The sequence below is a fragment of the Panthera leo genome, chromosome C2 (assembly GCF_018350215.1).
Source record: "Panthera leo isolate Ple1 chromosome C2, P.leo_Ple1_pat1.1, whole genome shotgun sequence".
NCBI classification, from domain to species: domain Eukaryota; kingdom Metazoa; phylum Chordata; class Mammalia; order Carnivora; family Felidae; genus Panthera; species Panthera leo.
In genome coordinates, this window is record NC_056687.1 from 30805652 (window position 1) to 30827510 (window position 21859).

At 33.9% G+C, this 21859-nt stretch overlaps 1 protein-coding gene across 1 annotated transcript in view; it reads left to right on the forward strand.

The window, feature by feature from the left end:
* Positions 1-21859, forward strand: part of ROBO2 (roundabout guidance receptor 2) — a 599260-nt gene that overhangs the window by 502058 nt on the left and 75343 nt on the right. The window contains exons 15-19 of the mRNA XM_042954335.1: positions 865-1031; positions 5334-5455; positions 13294-13525; positions 16253-16377; positions 18637-18808. Coding sequence (XP_042810269.1) covers positions 865-1031; positions 5334-5455; positions 13294-13525; positions 16253-16377; positions 18637-18808 — 818 coding nt within the window. The remainder of the gene's footprint in view (positions 1-864; positions 1032-5333; positions 5456-13293; positions 13526-16252; positions 16378-18636; positions 18809-21859) is intronic.

Genomic DNA, 21859 nt, shown 5'->3' on the forward strand with positions numbered 1-21859 from the left:
TCATTTTAGGCTTCCCTAATCTATTTAAGGTAATGATCAATAAATATGTCATGTCCAACTTTCAAAATACTATTTTTCTATAATTTTCATGCTTTAATATATAAGAACTGCTGAAAAGTAAATGGTCGGCCCTGAAAAAATCACAATTTTCTTCTCGTTATGAACAAAAACAGCATTTGTCTCTAGACAAAGTTTTCTAAATGGGCATCCCATCTGTAAGTGGCTGCTAAGGGGTTTCCACACATATTTTCAGAGGTATTTCACCATTTGAAGATGAGAAATCACAGTACTATGTAATGTACAATTTTATTAAAAATGTGACCAAGGGAAAATATTCCTTACGTGCTTCCTTTCTTCTTTTACAGATATGTAGTTTTAGAAGGCTCTATTATAATATTGCATGTGGAATTGATGCAAAAGAAAACACACCTTGTAACAGGAAAATGTATTGGCATAATTTACTCTGTAGTCCATTTATTCTTTCTACAGGTTAATTCTTTTCAAGGTATATATATATATACATTTACGAGGACCATATTTATTGTATAAACTTGATGTTGTGATCTTGGCCTCTGTTCCTTTTACAGGTATTCATTTAGTGGGCTGCTGTGCATTAGCAAAGTGCTGTCACATCTCCTGGGCTGAGTTTAATTTTGTTGTGCATGGCACTTCCGTTAGGTGGGCTCGGCTTTGTTGTTGAATAAACAGAAATCATCCAAATGTTTCATTTATTGGGCTTAACACTTCAAGTGTTGTGCGTGTGTGTGTTTAATTTTCAGCCATTAACTTTTGTCATTGATGCCCAACTCCATTTCCGATACCTTTAAGACAGTTCTTTAAATGAAAGTCCTGTTCATGTTTCAGCCAATCCGTGAGCAATAGCTGGCAGACAGTGGCAAACCATGTGAAGACTACCCTCTTTACAGTGAGAGGCCTGCGGCCCAACACGATCTATTTATTCATGGTCAGAGCAATCAACCCCCAAGGTCTGAGCGACCCAAGCCCGATGTCAGATCCTGTGCGCACACAAGGTAATTTCAATAGCTGTAAACATGACTGGTTCTGGAAGGAGGCATTAAGCAGATCTTTGAGAACAAAGGGATTGTGTGAGGAAAGATACATGTGTCTGATCACTTATTACAATGATTCATTAGACCTGATCCAGGGAAAGGAACTTGCTGTTCACCTTGGTGAGTGTGTCCTCTTCTGGGAATTGTCAGGGTCTGTTTAGTAAAAGATAAACAAAATAATTGGGTCCATATACATAGTAAGAGTAAATCACCTAAGTTAGGGCTTTACCATATTTCAAAGGGAGGAAACATGTGCCACTTTTGAAACTAATTTTGCAATAGCAAAAACTGATCTTTAATGGATACAATGCCCAGATAGGGATATCATCATTACTCGTAGTGTTCAAGAATTCTGTTTTTAGTGCAGAGAGTCTCCAGGTGTAGTTCCTACAGAAGCAGTATCTGCATCATGTAGGACCATGTTAGAAAGGCAGACTCTTGATCCGCAGTTCAGAAGCTCTGGGGGTGCAGCCCTGCAGTCTGTGGTAAGGTGCTCTCCAGGTGATGTTTGGTCAAGTTTGACAAGCATCCCTATAGTGTCTTTTATCAGATGGTTAAAGGAGCAATTTGTTTCAGAAAGGAGCAAATCAAGTTTTCTTTGTGAGGTATGTGATTCTTTTGGCTAATAAAAAAAAATATTTAAAGAACAAAACAAACAAGCAAAGGAAAGAAAAAAGAGAGAGGGAGGCCAACCAAGAAACAGACTCAACTATAGAGAATCACTTGATGGTTACCGAAGGGAAGCTAGGAGGGGGGATGGGTAAAAGAGCTGATGGGGATATAGGAATGCACCTGCTGTGATGAGCACCAGGTGTTGTATAGGAAGTGTTGAATCACTATACTGTACACCAGAAACTAATATACATTGTATGTTAACTAATTGGAATTTAAATAAAAACTCAAAAAAAACCACCCAGCATATTATAATCTCAAAACTGAAGTTTTTCTTCTAATCTTTATTAGCCTGTCTCTTCAAATTAAGATGTCATGAAGTCTAGGGGTTAATACAGGATGTTGCATTACAATTTCCCTTCCTACTAGTAGTAGATGGAAATAATAAAGCAGACACTATGGCTTTATTATTTGTTACAACCTGCTTCCCACAGGGTTCTTGAGAAAGGGTTAATTATTTCTTATTTGTAAAAGGCTTTGAACAGGATATAATTCAAAGTAGTATTTTTATGCAATGAAAAGCACCATACAGCCATAAAAATATTATTATAATTACAATGTAGTTCAGTGATAGTAACTAGCGTGCTATTATAACAGAGAAGGGCGCCAAGGAATCAAGTGAAATAAAGTCACCACGTGATTTTGTAACGTTGCTGACATGATGACAGTCAAGGGAGGAGGGAATGCCACTTTGCTATTGTTCTCTAAGCAGTAATGTGATTAATTTTCCATGATGATAAAGGGCCTGTAGGTAAAGAACCTGTCTCTAGAGAAAGAAAAAGTACAACAAGGAATTTGAAGATCTGAAACTGGTTATATTTTACCTTCCTTAGATACAGTCTCCTTTAGTGTGTCTGGATTTAATGAGTAAATTAAATTATTGAACTTGACGACATATATGGTTTTCACTCAAGAAATTACAGTAACAAGGTCATTTTTACTAGTGTAGAGAGAAAGAGTCAGTTTTTGTGTGCAGTTGCAGTGAAAGGTGGAAGATAACAGGATGGGGGAGACTCTTGCTGTGATTATGTCCGGCAGACCTTCTTGATCATTCCATAACTGCCAGACACTAAATCTTGACTCATAAAATAACTTCTTGGTGAAAAGGTCAAAAAAGATTAATGAAAAGTTGTTTGTGATCTGGCTTCTTCCAGTTGAGAGACTACATAGAGCAAAAGACTTATGTTCTCTTAACAGATATTTAATAGGAAAACTCATGTTTTGTGTCTGAATGGCAGGATCATTTTTTGACATCATACTTTTAACAGCTTTGCATTCAGCAAAGCACTTCTTTTCAAAGAATACTTTGCTGTGTGAGCTCTTATTTTTAAAATATTAAAGATATTAACATCATTTTTAAAGATATTAAAGATATTTTTAAATATACTTTAAGATACTAAGTACCATAGAACTTAGAAATCTTTTATTTTAGAAAGGCAGCAAATACTTGTCCTGTCAATATCACAGGAGACCATAGATGTGACAGCAAAGGTCAATATTCTTCATATAATATTATTAATATGTTTTTTTTCCTAAATGAAGTAAAACTAGTTACGCTATTTATGTTAAGGATGAAAAACACTGGAACTGGGGAGAAAATCACCAAAGTGTAGTTCCCAAATATTAATGTCCTGGTTTTTTCACTCATTTTTTTTTTATTATTTACATTTACATTTTGCAGATAATAGCAGCAAATATATATCCTGAGTCATGAGATAAGTTTGTGCTTTACTCAGATTGGTACAGAGGGTTGGAAAACAGCAGAAGAGTTCTAAGATATTTTAATCCTGTTTTAATTATAATCAAGTTTGTAAATTATTAATATAAATTCCAAATACTAATAAAGACAACACTTTAATTATATACCAAATGCTAATGCCAAATTAATGCATTCTTCCAAGTCATGCTAAGATCCTTGAGAATTTTATTTTCTTTTTTGAATTTTTTTGAGTATAGTTGACACACAATGTTACATTAGTTTCAGGTGTATGACATAGTGAGCCATCATCTCTGTATTATGCTATGCTCACCACGAGAGTAGCTACCCATCTGTCACCATACAGCACTATCATAACATCATTGACTATGTTCCCTATTCTGTGGCTTAAAAATATATATTAATTTATTTTTAAATTTGAACATAATTAGCATTCAGTGTTATATTAGTTTTACGTATACAATATTATGATTCAATAATTCTATACATTACTCATCACTCATCAAAATATGTGTACTCATTCCCCTTCACCTATTTCATCCATATCCCCCTCCCATCTGGCAACCGCCAATTTGTTTTCTGGTGGTTATGTGCCCTATGCTATAGCTTTTATTCCATGACTTATTCGTTTAATAACTAAAGCCTGTACCTCCCACTCCCCGTCACCCATTTTGCCCATAACCCTCACCCTCTTCACTATTGATGTCCCAATTTAAGTTAGTGTACCCAATTTAAGTTATGACTGAAATATGCACTTAAAAATAGTTTTGCAAGAGTGTTGTATTGTGGCCTGAGAAAATAGGAGAAAACAGGATTAAAAATGAATTATTTCAAATTAGACTTCTTCCTTGAAAGAGAGTTGGAGAAAAAAAAATTAAAAAAAAAAAAGAAAATAGTTGGAGAAAAAAGAATTCAACTTAATATTGCTGTGCACCAGTTAAAGCAGTTGATTTGAGTATGTGTGAAATTTAGTCTGTGATATCAATTTGATGAATTGAATGTCTGTAATTTATCTTAGTTTTTTTCTTAATGGTACATAGGATATAAACCATTGTATGGAACAATAGAGTAGTATTATATGAATGATGGATACAGGGCCAAACAATATATGGCTGAGAGTATATCATTCTAAATATTGCAATGATTTTTCCCTCTCCTCTCTCTTATCACTTCCAAAAAGCAGCTGAATTCCTTTTTTATTTGTCAGATATTGAAGTCCTGCTCAAAGTTTATTACTCTAGAACAGTTTATCAGTATTCTACTTTTTTCAGTCAAAATATTTTTGTGAATTTGGAGGGTGAGGGGCATTTTCCCTTCTTTCACTCACTTTGTTAACCATTTGTGACATAATTCACTTCTCAGGTTCCCCTGATTATGTTATTTCCATGCTTCCAGTCTGGAATAGGTCAAGGAGTAAGAACACACAGTCTTCCAATTGGGAAAAGGGATTAAACAAATTCCTAAACAGCAGTTTTCAGATATTGCTCCCTTAACTACTCAGGAAAGTCCTTCCATATGCCCGCATCTATAGAAAACTCATGTTCCTAAAGAAGTCTTATGGCATATACTTTATTCCTTAATAAGCAAATAATAGATCTTCCACAACAATGTATTTGAAGGGAGTAAGAGATTATGAACACTTTTATTAATATTGTTTTAGGAAAGATAAATATCATCTCTCAAATTATGTCCTAGCCCCTGGGTGGTATGTATATAAATGTGCTCTAATGTTGTTGTTGTTGTGTTGTTTGTCAATAAAGGTTTCAATTTTTTTCCTCTGCAATTATTTATAATGACCTATAATATTGTCTTATACAATACAAATTGGAATTTTACGATGAATTTTTAACTATTGGGAATGGTTATCTCTGTAGATATCAGCCCACCAGCACAAGGAGTGGACCATAGACAAGTACAGAAAGAACTGGGAGATGTCATTGTCCGTCTCCATACTCCAGTTGTGTTGACTCCCACCACTGTTCAAGTCACGTGGACGGTAAGTTTCAAAGGCAGTATTAATGGCACTTTCTTTTATTCCTTTGAGAAAACAAATCCAACAAGGAAAATGAGAATCAACACACAAATAGTAATAGAAGCCCTCATCATTTAAATCAAGGTGGAATCAATGGCAAAAAAGAAAAATATTCAATAGAATGGAAGAGTAAGATAGTTTGCAATAGAACTATGTTGTGTTTCATCTTATTTTTTAAAAGCTTTACTGAGATATAATTAACCTATCAGAGTTAGGGTGTACAGCTCTGTTTTCACTCTATTTACAGAATTGTGCAATCATCCTCAAAATCTGACTTTAGGACATTTTATCATCCGAAAATAGAAAGAACTCTGTGTTCGTTGGGAGTGCCTCCTCCATTCCCCCTGCTTTAGCCCTTTGCAAGCACCGATCTACTCTCTGCCTCTGTAGATGTGCCTGTTCCTCTCATATGAATGAAATCAGGCAATGTGTAGTCTTTTGTGTCCTGCTTCTTTCACTCAGTGTCAGGTTTTCCAGGTTCAAACAGGTTGTAATATATGTATCAGTACTTTGTTCCTTTTTATTACTGGATAGCATTCCATCACACAGATGCATCACATACTCTGTTTATTCATAGCCTGATGCACCTTTCAGTTGTTTCCATTTGGGGCTACTATGAACGAGGGGGCCATAAACATTTGAGTACATGTTGACATATGTTTTCATTTCTCTCATGTGTTTTAATTTCTCTTGGTATCTACCTAGGAATTGCTGAGTAAAATGATAACTCTGTAACATTTGGATCAACTGCCAAAATATTTTCACAAGTGGTTATACCATTTTGTTTTCACCAGCAATGCTTGAAAATTCGTTTCTTCCACAACCTCACCAATTTCTCTCACAGCTTCCTCAACACTTGTTATCTTCTATTTCATTATAACCATTCTAGTAGGTGTAAGTGGAATATCTTTGTGGTTTTGACTTGCATTTCTTTAATAACTAATGATGTTTTCCATCTTTTCATGTGCTTGAACATTTGTATATCTTCTTTACAGAAATGTCTGTTCAAATTCCTTGCTCATTAAGTTGGGCTGTTTGTCCTTATTTTAGACTTGTGCTTGTTATATATTGGATACAAACCACTTATCAGATATATTATTTGTAAATGTTTTTTGTCAATAAATATCTTTTCTGTGGGTTGGTTTTGACTTTCTTAGTGGTGTCGTTTGAAGCACAAAAATTTTTAATTTGACCGAGTTTCTTTCTGAATTTAAATAAATCATCTGTACATTCTTTTAGCCGAATCTCAAGTAGCAGCACCAAAACATGAATATGATTTTAATAATTGGACATATATAGTAAGAAAGTAATGGATTTTAAGAAGCAAGTTGATATGTTAGTATAAGTTAGGAATATTCAATTCCATCATTGTTAAATGTCAACCTACCCACTGTTATATAAAATGCAAAATGTTTTGATCACTTGGTAGCCACTAGAGTAAAAACAACAAATAGTGTAAAAATAGCCACATTAGTCATATTAGAGAATACTAACATTTGTGTATATGTGTTTGTATCTACGTATGTGTCTGTGTTTTGAGAAGAGCCAGATAATGTTCTTCCCTGTGCATAACATAGTTAGTGCCAACGTCTTATTTATATCTAAGATTTCTCTATTATAACCTCTAAAAATCCATAATATATCAGGATGTTAGAAGACCACAACTTCTTTAAGCCTTCTATGTCTGTGATAGATCTTGTGTATTGTATAAGTAATGGACATTTGAGGTACAGATACTTACAAAATTTTTACTTTAATTTTAATATTAACTGGGAGACTATAATTTTGTCACTATTATTGCTCTTTTGTTGTAGTAAAAGAATGACTAAGTAAGAAGAAATTGGATTTTCACCATCCTCTTTTAAAGTCCATGTTTCTTTAGGGAAATAACCGTTTATCAACTCCATCAAAAAGGGAGCTGAGAAAGGAAAACTGGCTATTTTTCATCAGTTCTTAATTATATTTGAAGTATAAAATAACATTAAAGAGAATTATTCCAGTGTCCCCTCAGTAATAAATCAATTGAACAAATCCAACTCAACAAACATTTTTTGTGGGCCAATTTTATACTAGATCTGGTGGAGAACTATCAAAAAAACATAAATCTACTTGAGAAAAACATGGAAATGCTTAATGACAATAGACAGGGATAAGAGCCATAACAGGCATATATGTACCCTATAGAGAGGTTTCAATCAAAGAAGAAGTGATTAACTCTATCTTTAGGCACCAGAAAAAGCATCACCACTTATTTTCAACTATATGGGGAAATATGAAGGCATTATCATATTAGAACAGGAAAACCCAAAATAACATTTAAGGCTGGTTAGTGTACTTCTACAACTTTATAAAAGGAAGCCGATGTATTCGGGTTGGACAATATTCCCAATATCCCACACCTGTAAAAATAGGATTAGAATTTATTTACTTTAAATATACTTTTGTGTATGTGTTTTTTTTTTTACTTTAAAGATAAACTGTAGACAAATATATATTCAGAAGGCCTACCTTTTAATGGTGGAATTGATTTGGCATTAGGTCCTAGATGGGGACATTTTGTTACTTCTTAAGCCAGATCACATGATCAAAATTTTGGCCTATGAGTACAAAAGTGGATAACACTTCAACGACAATAAAACTAAGTGTATAATAATTATTTAAGACTACATTGTTTCTGATTCCATTTTTAACATTATTTTGCATAGACTTATCCTGTTTTCTGTGTATAATGATTTCTGTTCTTCTACTCCCATGGAAGGAACGTAATGACCTCATCATTTTTCCAGTGGCACAGGAGGGGTAGTATCTGACATGCCTCTTCCATCTCTCTGTAACTTTGGCCAAATATAAAACTAAAATGCCAAGCAAATAGTTGTATTTTTAAAGCAGATTTTTCTTCAATCTCAATTGAAAAAGTCTCAGCTCTGTGGGGAGTTTTGAAAGGACTTCTTTTAAGCTGCTTCTAAATGTGGAAATTATTTGAGTAAGAATCAAAGTCATTATGTTTATGAAGTTAATCACTTTAAAAGTCACTGAGTTTAAAAGAATAAATCAAATTAGATGAAAATTGCAGGTCTGTAGTCTGGGAGTTCTTCCAGGAGAGGAACCTTGTCATATTCATCTCTGTGTCCCACGAAGCTTGTCATTATTAGTTTGCATATCTTTCTCTCTCATGAGTTTGGCTTCTGTGAGTCTGGAGTCCATGTTTTTAATTTTTGTGTTTTCATGGAAGAGCATCTATTACAGAATGCCCTTTCAATTACTGTCTGTTGAATGATCAGATCAGTTGTTTTAATACATTTTTATTTTTGTTTTAAAAAAGAAAGTGTTCAGTTATATCACAGGGTATTGTTCCCCATGAATCAGTAGTTACACATGAGGTAAGTGTGTATCTGAGAGGTAACTTTAGTGAACTAAAGTCAGACTGGGGGAGGGGTCAGTTGCTAAAGAAATTATAGCCAAATGTTTTACTTCCATGTCATATTTTCAACTGCTAAATGTATATGTTCTTTAAATTATTACACTGTGTGGATCCTGAGAAACTTGACAGAAGACCATGGGGGAGGGGAAGGGGAAAAAACTTAGAGAAGGAGAGAGCCAAACCATAAGAGACTCTTAAAAACTGAGAATGAACTGAGGGTTGATGGGGGGTGGGAGGGGGGGGGCTGGGTGATGGGCATTGAGGAAGGCACCTGTTGGGATGAGCACTGGGTGTTGTATGGAAACCAATTTGACAATAAATTTCATGTTAAAAAATAAATAAATAAAAATAAATAAATAAATTATTACACTGTTAGTATCTGAATTACAGATGTGATATTAGAGAAAAGAAATATATCCCCCAACCCATGTATTTAGATTTGGAGGCCAGCTGACGTGGTTTACCAAGACTAATCTTGAAGTAACAGTAGTTAGTAATGGGTGCTTTCTAAAGATGACTGCTCTTATAATGAGGGTAGGCAAAAATCGTAAGAAAATGAATGTTTCACAAAGAAAATAGCAATAAATCTCTTATTTAATAAACAGTTATTCATGTGTGTGTGTGTGTGTGTGTGTGTGTGTCTGTCTGTCTTGTTTTTGTTCAAAGACAAAAAGAACCACAGATCCTTTGCCCTTTAAACATCACAGCTACTGAAATTGAAAGTGTGCATTGGCAAACTAGAATTTCAGATCTCAGCTTAATCCAGATCAGCCACTTAGCAGACTTAGCTCACGAAAGAAAATTCACTTTGAATTTTCAATTGAGGTGGATTTTTTTTTAATTGAAAAGATGGTGGTAAGCATCTCACTTAAACATTTATGGGCATGCTGATTTGAGGGTCACATGGACCTTTATTTTGTCTTTACCATATCCCTAACTTAACAAGGGTGCTCTGTCATTGTGCATCCCTACAACTTACAAAATTCTTTAACTTATAATAGCCATTTAATTGTATCTGGACCCATGTAATATGAATATTATTTGAGCAAATTAAGAAAACTGAGGCTCAACTGGGTGTTGTATGTAAATGATGAATCACGGGAATCTACTCCCAAAGCCAAGAGCACACTATATGCACTGTATGTTAGCTACCTTGACAATAAGTTATATAAAAAATAAATAAATAAATAAAACAATAATCATCTCTAAAAAAAAAAAAGAAAAGAAAACTGAGGCTTAGAAAATTTAAAAGGCTGAACTGTAGCTCATGTGGGACCTTATGATTGGAAGATGGAAACTTGCTTCATCCTTTGACTTTTTCCTGAAGACAACGCTTTTTTATTCCTATTTCAGAAAATACAAATTTTTAAAATTCTGTAAACCCATGGTTTTGTGGCCGGACTCTGATTATCATGAACTCTAAAGAAAATCCTCCTTCTTATAAACAGAATTTTAATAAAATCAGTGACAAACATATGGTTTAACTTGAAAATGACCACCTGTCAAAATGTGCTCTAAAAGTCAGTGGTACAGAACACATATCCAATACAAATCCCACCTAGTTTTTTAAAGGTAATGTTTGGCATTTTCATTTCTGCTTCCACCTGTAACAACAAATTTTCTTCTGAAAAGAATATTGCAACTGCACAAAACCAAGTTAAACTATTCAGTTATTAAGCAGGCCATGAGAATATACTGGTTAAACGCAATGTACACTGAAGTGAGCCAGGCGATGCTGTGTAGTAAACATTAGCTTCATAAAGTCCCTAAAACACTTAATTAATGAAAACCAAACATGGATAAAACCAATTTACCCTGATTTACACACTCTCTTCATCTGGAAACAGCTGCTTAATGTTCTTCCTAAAAACACAGCTTGCTTCTTTCAGTATTAACAAGCTATTATTGTGAGTTATGTCTTTCTTTCAGTATATAAATTCACTTAAAGCGAATGCAGAGAAGTTTATAAAATGCCAGCTTAATGTTGTTTTAACATATGCTGCAAGGAATTTTTGAACATTGACAGTTTTGATTAAAGACATCTCTCTTTGGCTCTCATCAATTTAACTTTTGCTTTTGAGTTGCCTTGTTTGTAGTGTCAGAACAACTTCTGCGCTTCAAAAATTATGCCTGTTGGTACAAACACCAAGCATGGATAAAGATTCAAAGATCATGAGCTTTGGCATCAGAGCCGGGATAACTTTTCTTGACATAATCTCATATGAGTATAGCACTAATTCCAGAAAGTCTTTGAGGGTTAGATGGAGGTGGATGAAGGAAGGTGTTAAGACTTAGATAGACATAGAAACACATATGTTCAGCCCACCGGCTTCATGGATTCTCTAGCTTGGATGTTCTAAATATAGAAAAATGCCCCTTTGTTCCATATTTTGATTGAGGTTCTGTGTTTTAAAATTTTCTGCTTTCACTTAAACATAATTGTTAAATGCAGCAACTAAAAAATAAATGTTAGAAGTTAATACATAAGGGAATACCTTTTATTCATGTGTTAATAGTTGGATGAAGAAGTTTTTAAAAAGTTGAAATAACCATTTTCCTCCTCATCTTCTCTATTTCTTCTCTCTCAATTTTTCCTGAAATGAGGCCCTTCCATCTCTTCTCCATTAAGTTTTATACTTTATTTGACAGTGAAATATGTCAAGTTAAAGGCTTCTTAGAATATGGCTATTAAACTATAATCTATGGAAAATTAATTGAAGAAGGTGCTGTGATAGTTATTTTTAAATCAAGCAATTCTTACAAAAAATGCCATTAAAAAATATTTAAAAGCTAAAAATCCTCTTCTCCCTGAAAATGAAATAATGGTGAAACTCCAATAGAGATTGTTTAATAAATGTATAAGGAGAACATATTTTATTTGTAGGTTCCATTTTTTATGTATTCAGTGTTCATGTAATTATTATGAGTGAACAATAGAGCTTCTTCAAATTTTTATTTGGTATGAGTTTTCAGAGTCAAAATTTCAGATTTTCATTCAAAACAGCTGCTTATTCTCTGTACTTTCAAGTGAATGAAAGGATCAAGAAAGTTATCAAATTGTGCCAATAGTGGGCCTATTCAAGGAGCTAGAAACTGGTAAATTAATTAAAGTCTTTCATTTAATAATTTGCTAGTGGGTAGGAGTTTTTCATATGCCTTTTTAAAGTTTGTTTATTTATTTTGAGAGAGAGGGAGAGGGAATGAAAACAGAAGAGGGGCAGAGAGAAAGAGAGGGGATCAATCAAGATTCCACACTTGTCAGCACAGAGCTCTATGCAGGGCTCGATCCCACAAACTGTGAGATCATGACCTGAGCCTAAATTGAGAGTCAGTCACTCAACTGACTGAGCCACTCAGATGCCCCTTCATATTCCTTTAAAACAGATGCTCTAGCTTCACAATTCCCAGTCTTCTCATATACTTCCTCCAGCCATAGGAATGTTTGTTTGCTTGTTGTTTTAGAGAGAAAGAGAGAGAGCATGTGCATGAACAGGCAGAGGGAGAGAGGAGAGAGAGAGAGAGAGAGAGAGAGAGAGAGAGAGAGAGAGAGAATCTTAGGCAGGCACCACACTTAGCATGGAGTCTGATGCAGCGCTCGAACCCACGCCCCTGGAGTCATATCCTGACCTCAAATGAAGAGTTGGATGCTAAACCTACTGAGCCACCCAGGCAGCCCACCATAGAAATTTTATACATGCTGTTTCTACACTTCTTCCTCAGGAATAATTGATCCTACTTTCCTTGCAGATCCCAGCACTTGCTCTTTTTCAGGGAAATGCTTTCTCCCCTTCCTGATTCTGTCAACTTCTTCTCTACTCCAGGTTTTCCTAGCTCCTTGTCCATCTCATTCACAGCATTTTTTTATGTGTATTAGTTATAAATGTAGTTTGACCAGTAACTTGATTAGTAGGAGTTCAAGAAAGGTTTTGAGTGAGTAAAGACGTTAGTGAATGGACAAAAGATAAGAATGGAAATTCCTGAGAAGCAGCACATTACATATCCAAATCATAAAAATGGGAACTGTTGAATATAGGAAGAGAATGGACAGATGAGAAATGAAGCTAGACAAATCAACAGGTCTGGGCTTTATCAGACCTTTGTGCTACTTTAAGGAATTTGAATTAACTAAGCAGATATCTTAGATACTATGGAGTAGTTTAAACAGGAGAGAGAGTTGTTCCACTCTTCATTTTGGGAACAATAACTTGAGGGCCATGTGAATTCAGAACTGGAATTGGATACAAGAAGAAGGAAGATAAATTACCAAGCAGTGGTGTCACCCAGATGAGAGTTGAAGACTGAAATAGGTACAAGAGAAATGAGGATGGGTTCATTGTCATATCTAAAATGTTTCCATTTGGTTTTATGCTGTGTTTTTCAGGTTGATCGCCAGCCCCAGTTTATTCAAGGCTATCGAGTGATGTATCGTCAGACTTCAGGCCTGCAGGCTACGTCAGCATGGCAGAATTTAGATGCCAAAGTCCCAACCGAGAGAAGCGCTGTCTTAGTCAACCTGAAAAAGGGGGTGACTTACGAAATTAAAGTTCGACCATATTTTAATGAGTTCCAAGGAATGGATAGTGAATCTAAAATAGTTCGTACTACTGAAGAAGGTCAGTTTTCAGATTTCTAACAAAAGGCAAACTTAAAACATAACGAAGCCAATTTCTGTTGAAGTTCTAATTTATCACCTACCTTAGAAGAATATCAAGAGAGGATATAAAAAGTGAATTCAGGAAGTGTCATTTTCTCCTTTTTCTGAGAATCCCATAGAATCTGAGAGATTTTTTAAAATGGCATTTAAGTAATGTGAATTTTTCTTCAGTAAACATTTACTCCAAAGTTTGTCAGTACAATGGAATTTGATTATGATATTGTCCCATATTATTTTTCTTAATATGGATTGAGCTCATTTGGCTTCATTAAGGGACAGACTACTGGAAACTCAAGAACACAGGCTATTCATTGTCTTTTTTTTTTCTGACGTACCAGAGCATTACATTGTTTTTGTCTGTTTGTTTGTTTGTATGTTCTGTTTTGTTTTGTTTTTTATAAGCCTCCTTCCCTGTGGGCTCTGCCAGTCTGACTCCTAATTTCTCATTCAGAAGGCCACTTGCATGTTTGCAATAGCATTCTTATTAGTGACTTTCCCTCCCCCTCCCCCATTTAGAAATTGTCTTGCACACAGATACTTTAAAGTCAATCTGTGATGGACGTGAAGTTAACGTGGTTTTGAATCATTTACCAGTGTCCCCTTCACTAAACGAGAGGCTTATAATATATGGTACTATCAAAGTACAAAAAGTTGGATGCCAAGTACAATAACCCCCTCCTTTTCTGCTTTTCTACTAATTTTATGTGCACAGCTCTGTAAAAAGCCATTGTTTATAAATCCATATGAGAACAACTTAAGAAAATGTATGTAGGTTGCTTATGCTAATGTAGATGTTCATGTTTGACAAAAGAGCTGTTAAGTTATACATACCTTCTAATCAGCATCCCAGTGAAAATGTTATGTTCACATTGGTTTACAATGTGATACACTGACATGGGCCGTAGTACTTATCTTAAAGATACCATTAATCTACTTGTACGATATGTAAAGAAAAAATTCCTAAAAATTAATAATATCTTCATCCACCGTTAAAATTTACTTTATATTGAAAATATGTAGTACTCCTGAGTGCCGTGGGCAAATTTGGTACAGAATGCTATAGTTGAAGCCTACTTCCTTCCACAAATGAATCTCACCGTAGTGAGACTTTTCCTCTCGACTAGACATTTGGCACCATTCGGTATGCGTTCATTTCCAATGCATGTGGCCTTCGGAAGGTAAAAAACGGGAACTCAGCTGGGGTGCATGTGGGAATGACAAGCAGTGATTTGGGCTCTTCCACATCTGTAGAAAGAAGCTGAGCCCTGGAATAACTGACCTGTCAGGAGAGCGGGAATGATGTTCTTCTCTCTAAGCAGGCAGCAAGGCAAATGAGAAAGCAGTTTTCAAAAGTGTTATTTTTCAATGCACCACAACACTGGTGAACACGTGGTTGGATTTATATCATTGTGCCCTATGTTGGAGCAATGTTATCGTATAGAGGAATAATAAAGAGTGGTATTGTGCTACCATGTCTGTGTATATCCAATATCTTGATGCAACTATGGTCATACCTCAGTGACAAATTTACTAAACGTGGGAGACTTTATCAATAGGCTTTTAAAATATCTTTTACCGTTCAATTGTACATATGTTCAAAGGATTAAACTCTAGAGTTATGAAAGCATTGATCCTTTTACACAGAAATCCTTTAATGCCACAAAATTCTTTGATTTTTGTTTCAACTGGTATTTCATTTTGTTTTTCCTACTCAGAGATTTACTGAAAATTGATAAAATTCCTGTAAATCAGTATTTTTCAGCTCTCAGATAGACTGGAGAGCAGATGCTGCAGTCTAAAATCAGAAATTTTTTTTCTCACTCATCTTTTCTCAGTATGATTATAATTAGTTATAGGAGAAACCATAAAGAATGAGAAGTATAGGAAATTAAAACCTATCCATTTCACATTTGACCCAACATGAACTGTTTTCATTTATAACTTCGGAAAGTCTTGCCCATCTATATAAGTTTTAAATCTTACGTTATGAGACTATGTATATGTTAATTATTTTTCCCAATATGAAAAAAAGTATATTTTCTTATATTGGTGAAATTTATTGCTGTGTTTCTATTTTTATTTATTAAACACAAAATAAAACAAAACAAAAAGACTGTCATTAATGACACCACTCAGAGAAAACGTTTGATGACAACTTGAGGAATGCATCCTCTCAGAATACTTTTGAAAGGGGTGTTTTGTTTTGTTTTGTTTTGTTCCAGAAAGAGAGCCTATTGGAGTCAAAAGAACCAAAGTTCTATAGCCGGACATCCCTGGGTTCAAATTCTGCCTTGGTGTTCCATTGACTTAGACAGCTCTCTTCTTAGACAGTACTCTCTTCTTTCCTTTTCTGTAAAACTGAGATAAGAGTTGTTTTTACTTCTTGAGGTTAGTGTGATAATTAAATATGACACTTAGCTCAGCGCTGGGCATACAGAAAACACTCATTAGAATGTAAGTTGTTAAATTTATTATTGAGCACATATTAACACAGCTGTTGTATTTGCTTTAAATCTATCCATTATATTTAAAGGACATTAAAAAAAACTGTCACTGTTGAATAATACATGCAAATTCAGAACTACTGGAAACCAGACCTCATGCTACTTATCCTCATATTCTATAAGCGGTATTAATGCACATCAAGACTTACAGTTTGTGTTTATTCTAATTACTTCCTCTGCAGCCCCAAGTGCCCCTCCACAATCTGTCACTGTGCTGACAGTTGGAAGCCACAATAGCACAAGTATTAGTGTTTCCTGGGATCCTCCTCCTCCAGACCATCAGAATGGAATTATCCAAGAATACAAGGTAGGGCCTGAGTGAAGAAGAAAGGCTCACAGAGAAGCTTCTCAAACAAGTCTCAGTGTCACATGCGTGAGGCATGTCTCCAAAGGCTCTCTGATTGAGTCTGTGTGTAACGTAATTTTTGTATTGTTTTATGACAGGTAAAGAAACAAATGCATAAGGAGTTAGAAACGAACCCCAAGACACAGATACACAAACTCACTTGGACCAGTAAACCATAACAGTGGAGTGTTTGGTTTTTGGTCTTTGGTTTTTTTTAGTATGGCATGATTTCAGAACCTCAAAGATTTAGAGAGATTGGGTTCAAGAGTGGGTAGTGAAACTCTCCTTCCAGAAACTTCCTGTATCATTGTTATTAACTTTCTTTGTAATGGGCCTTAGCAGGGATATGTTTAAACTGTGGTCTCATAAAAAAGATGCTTCCAAGGTTTAGAAAGTTGGAGGCGGAGGCTCCTGATACATTTGTTGCTGTTTAGAAACAGTATACATCCATTGTCTTTTTGCCATCATTTGATGTTTAAGAGACAAAAGAAGTCTAACTTTGAGAAATAAAATTTTGATTAGCTGTGATGTGATTAGAACACATACAACAGTAAAACACCTCATTAAACCTTATAAAAATTCAAAACTATGATTTTTGCTATTAATAGTTATTTATGGAATTTTGAAAATTAACATGCTAGATAGATCTATTAGAATAGAAAACTAGACACCCCACCTCACCCCAAAAGTTTATAGCTGTTATGTAAAATGAAGCTGAATAATTACACTGAAATCATTGCAGATTGAATTCTGTTATTTCTAATAAAAAATAATAAATTCAAAATAGAATTTTCCTAAGTTACAGGTTAACTTACTGGAACAAGCAATGTACAGAAGCACTTACTCTAAAATTATTCCCATCACTTTATAAAGAAACATGTGTATGAAATATAAGTTTTACAATAGCATAATTATAATTATAAATATATATATGACGTTTTACAAGGATTAGAGCACATTGTTTTAAGAGCAAAGTATGATCTATTCTTGTGCGTGCGTGCGTGCATGTGCGCGTGTGTGTTTGTGTGTGTGTGTGTGTGTTTTAACGAAGTTAAGATTATACTTTTGTATTATCTGGAACTAAATTTAAGTAAAATTCCATTTACTTAAATACTGATTTTGATTATAACATGATAAATTTTGTCCTAAATTGTAACCTTTCTCACTCATATGAGATTGCCTTATTTTGGTAATAAAGTGTATATTTTGGTGAGGCCTAAATATTGCTACATTAGTAATTTAGATATCATTGTGCAAATAAAAGAAATATACAGTTTACAAGAATTATTTTAAATAAAAAGTCAGGAATTTACCCATTTCAGGAACAAACTGAATGTGTGTTCCCAATTATGTGTCTATATGTAGATTATGAAATACTGTGTGTACGAATACAAATATATGTTCACAGTGTAATTCTGTTTGTAATGCATTTGACAGTAACAAATCCCCGTATCTCAGAAAAAAAGTATGCCTTAAAATGTGATTCTTACTTGTGGTAAAAGCCTAGGTTCTCTCACATCAGTGTTTAAAGACTCTTCACCACTTTGTTCTCATGCATGTGTATGTGTGTGTGTACATATGTTTTCATCAATATTAAGATTTATTACTGTCGATGTAAATACTGGCTTTAATTTCATCTCAGTCAATACTTATAACTTAGGTCAATTAATCTTGTTAACTACTTCTGGGTAAGTTAATATTTTCTTAAATAAAATATAAATTACTTAGATGTGTGCCTATATACCTTGGATATTACAACTCATAATCACTATATTTTAATAGATTATATGCATAATAAATCTTGATAAATAAATTAAGCAGAGGAGTTTATGTGTTTTAATCCATACCCGAATGTTGTGTGTAACCAAAGACCACTTTACAGAAGTGTTAAAAGAATCATTGTGTGATGAGCATTCAGTGTTGATTATAAGGTATAAAGGAACATGGCATAGTTTTAGCTTCCCTTATTGTTCTTCCTTTTTTTATTATTGTTCTTCCTTTAATACATACACACACACACACACACACACACACACACACACACACACAAACACGCATACACATATATAAATAAACTGCAAAATTAGGCTCTCGAAAATGTCATTTACAAATATTTCTATAAGCCTAGAGAATAGATTGGTTACTACTAAAAAATATTTCATCAATTTAACAGAAAGGATAATTTTATATTCTTTTGTTATTCGCTTTACATTTTTATAGATCTGGTGTCTGGGGAATGAAACGCGATTCCACATCAACAAAACTGTGGATGCAGCCATTCGATCTGTCATAATTGGTGGATTATTCCCAGGTATTCAATACCGGGTAGAGGTTGCAGCTAGTACCAGTGCAGGGATTGGAGTAAAAAGTGAACCGCAGCCGATAATCATTGGTAAGTACCAGTGTGTGTAGGTTTTTTTAACCTATATCCTAAGAGTGGATATGCAGCAATGATTGAGAGGGTGCCCTCATCATATAGGCAAATAGGCTGACTCACTAGGGCTTCTTGAAGAAATCATTAGCAATTTCTTGTGCTCTTAAGATTCCCACAAACTTCTTTAAATTATTAGCACTAAGTCTTTAAATGCTGAAAGTTAATTTGAAAATAATTTTCAATCAGTAATTTCATAAATAATTTTGTTGCCGTTGAAATATAATAGGAAATGAGGCAGTTACTGAAAAAAAAAATGCATTATGTTTCAAACCTGCATACTTCCTTTTAGCCAGGAAAATGTCAAAATTTAACCAGAAACATGCCAGAAGAAACTTTTTAATTGGAGGATATTATCCTGAAGAAGAAATCCCTATTTTTTTTTTTAAGTTTACTTATTTATTTTGAGAAAGAGAGAGTGAGAGAGCTGAGGAGGGCAGAGAGAGAGAGGGAGATAGAGAATCCCAAGCAGGCTCTTCCCTGTAAGGGCAGAGCTCCATGCAGGGTTCAAACCAACAAACCCTGAGATCATGACCTGAACCGAAATCAAGAGTCACACACTTGGCCTACCGAGCCACCCAGGTGCCCCAAGAAGAACTGCCTATCAAATCTACTATCATCATTACAGAACATTTTTCCCTAGTAGCATTGTGTTTGCCTGTTCTTGAAATATATCTAAATGGAATCAGACAAAATATAATAATATGTGTCTAACTTTCACTAAACAATGTGTTTTGAGATTTACCCAGGTTTGCAATCCATATGTGTTATTTCGAGCAGTATTCAGTCTGGTGAATGTATCATATTTTGTTTCTCTGCTTTTCTCCTGAGAGAGTGAACATTCTTGTGTAAGTCTTTTTGAGGACATACATTTTTATTTCCTTTAGAGAAACATTTAGAAGTGGCATTTCTGGGTAATAGGATTGACATAGTGTATAAAAACCTGCAAACACTTTTTCATATTGTTGTATAATTTTATACTCTCATTAACAAAGAATATGACTTTCACTTTTTGTACATCTACATTATTTGAAGTTGCCAGTCCATAACTTTAGTTATTCTAAGGAGTTTAAAAGACTACCTCACTGTTGTTTAAACGTCAGTATTCTTTGATAGCTTGTGATGTTGAACAATTTTACATGTGTTTATTGGCCATTTGCATATTTTCTTATGTAAAATTTCCAAATCTCTGCCTTTTTAAAATGGTATTGCTTGTCTCTTGTTACTGAGTAGAAGAAGTTCTATTCTGAGTACAGATCTTTGTCATATATTTGTATTGCAAATATTTTCTCCTGGTCTATGGATTTATTTTCTTAATAGTGTCTTTTGATCAGCACATTTTTAAATTTTAGTGAACAACAATTTACCACATTTTTCTTTTATGTGTAGTGCTTTCTAAGAAATTGTGTCTTACCTACAGATACCAAAGACATTTTCTTATATTTTCTTCTAGCAGCTTTATAATTTTAGCTCTTATAATTATGTCTATAATTCATCTTAAAGTAATTGCATGTGGTTTGAGGTTTGAGGCTTATTTATTTTAATAAGTATATCATCCCATGGTTTATTAAACTTTCCCTATTTGATTTTTTAAACTATTATAAGTATGTTTGTAAAATTTCCTTTTTTAACTGTTCTAAATTATATATAAAGTTAATTTTATATATTGCCCTTTTATCTTTTGACCTTACTCACTTCACTTATTTATTTTAATAGTTGTGACATATTTTTCTGAGTGTATTCAAGTAATATTCTATCTCTTTTCTTATTTGTTTTAATATGGTAAATTCTATTGTATTGTTTTAAAGGTGAATAAATCTTGCACTTGTTTCTGGGTTAAATCCCACATGGTCAAAATATGTTTTTTTAGATACTACTGGATCTAATTGCTAACATCTGGTAAAAAAAAAATTGCATCCATGTTCATGAGTGATATTTATCAATAGATTTATTTTCTTCTAATGTCTTTGTCAGGTTTTAGAATCAGAGTGCTTAGCTTTATAAAAGGGATTGGGAAGTATTCCTTTCTCTACTATAGTCTGTAAGAGTTTTTGTAGGCCTTTTAATTATTTTTTCCTTAAATACTTTGTCGAAATCAGTGATAATATCTGTGCCTAGAGGTTTTTTTTTTTTTGTGGATTCTATTTATATTTATGAATTTACATTTATTTAGAATTTTATTAGTCCTGTATTGGTTGTAATAAATGGACATTTGGTTTTGAATTTGTCTAATGCATCTAAGTTGTTGAATTTATAATCATATGCTTACTTGCACTACCTCCTTATTTATAATACACTTAATTGTGATGATTGCAGGATGTGTGGTAATGTCATCTCTTTTATGCTTAAATGATGAGAATTTGTGTTCTCTTTTTTTTCCTCCATATTTTTTTTGCTCCCTCCCCTTCAATTTCAAGCTGTCTTGATATGGATTTATCAATGTTATTAATCTTTTCAAAGTAGAAACTTTTGACTTTGCTATTTTCTTTCTAATTAATTTCTGCTCTTTTTTCTTCTACTTACTTTTATGTTGCTTCTTAAGATAGATATTTATATCAATGATTTGGACCTTTCTTCTTTTCTAATATGGATATATAAAGTTATACATTTCTTGCTAAACACATGTTCAGCTGAATCTTACACATTTTGAGGTGTTATGTTTCCATTTATCACAATGTTGAAAATACTTTTCACTTCCCCAAAGGACTTTTTTTACTTTGTAGAGGTTATTTGGAAGCATATCATTATATTTCCAAATGTTTTGGGATTTTTCAGATAGGTTTTTCTTTCTGATTTATAATTTAATTCCAATGAGTTCAGGGAATGTATATTGTATGAATTTAGCCTTTAAATATGGAGACTTATTTTATGGCCCAGCATTTGGTCTTAATGAATGTTCCTTGTGCACTTGAAAAGTATGTATATATTTCTGTTCTACAGTGGAATGTTCTATAAATGTCATGTCAAATTAGTTGGTAGTATTATTTAGGTCGTTACTGATTTTCTACCTAT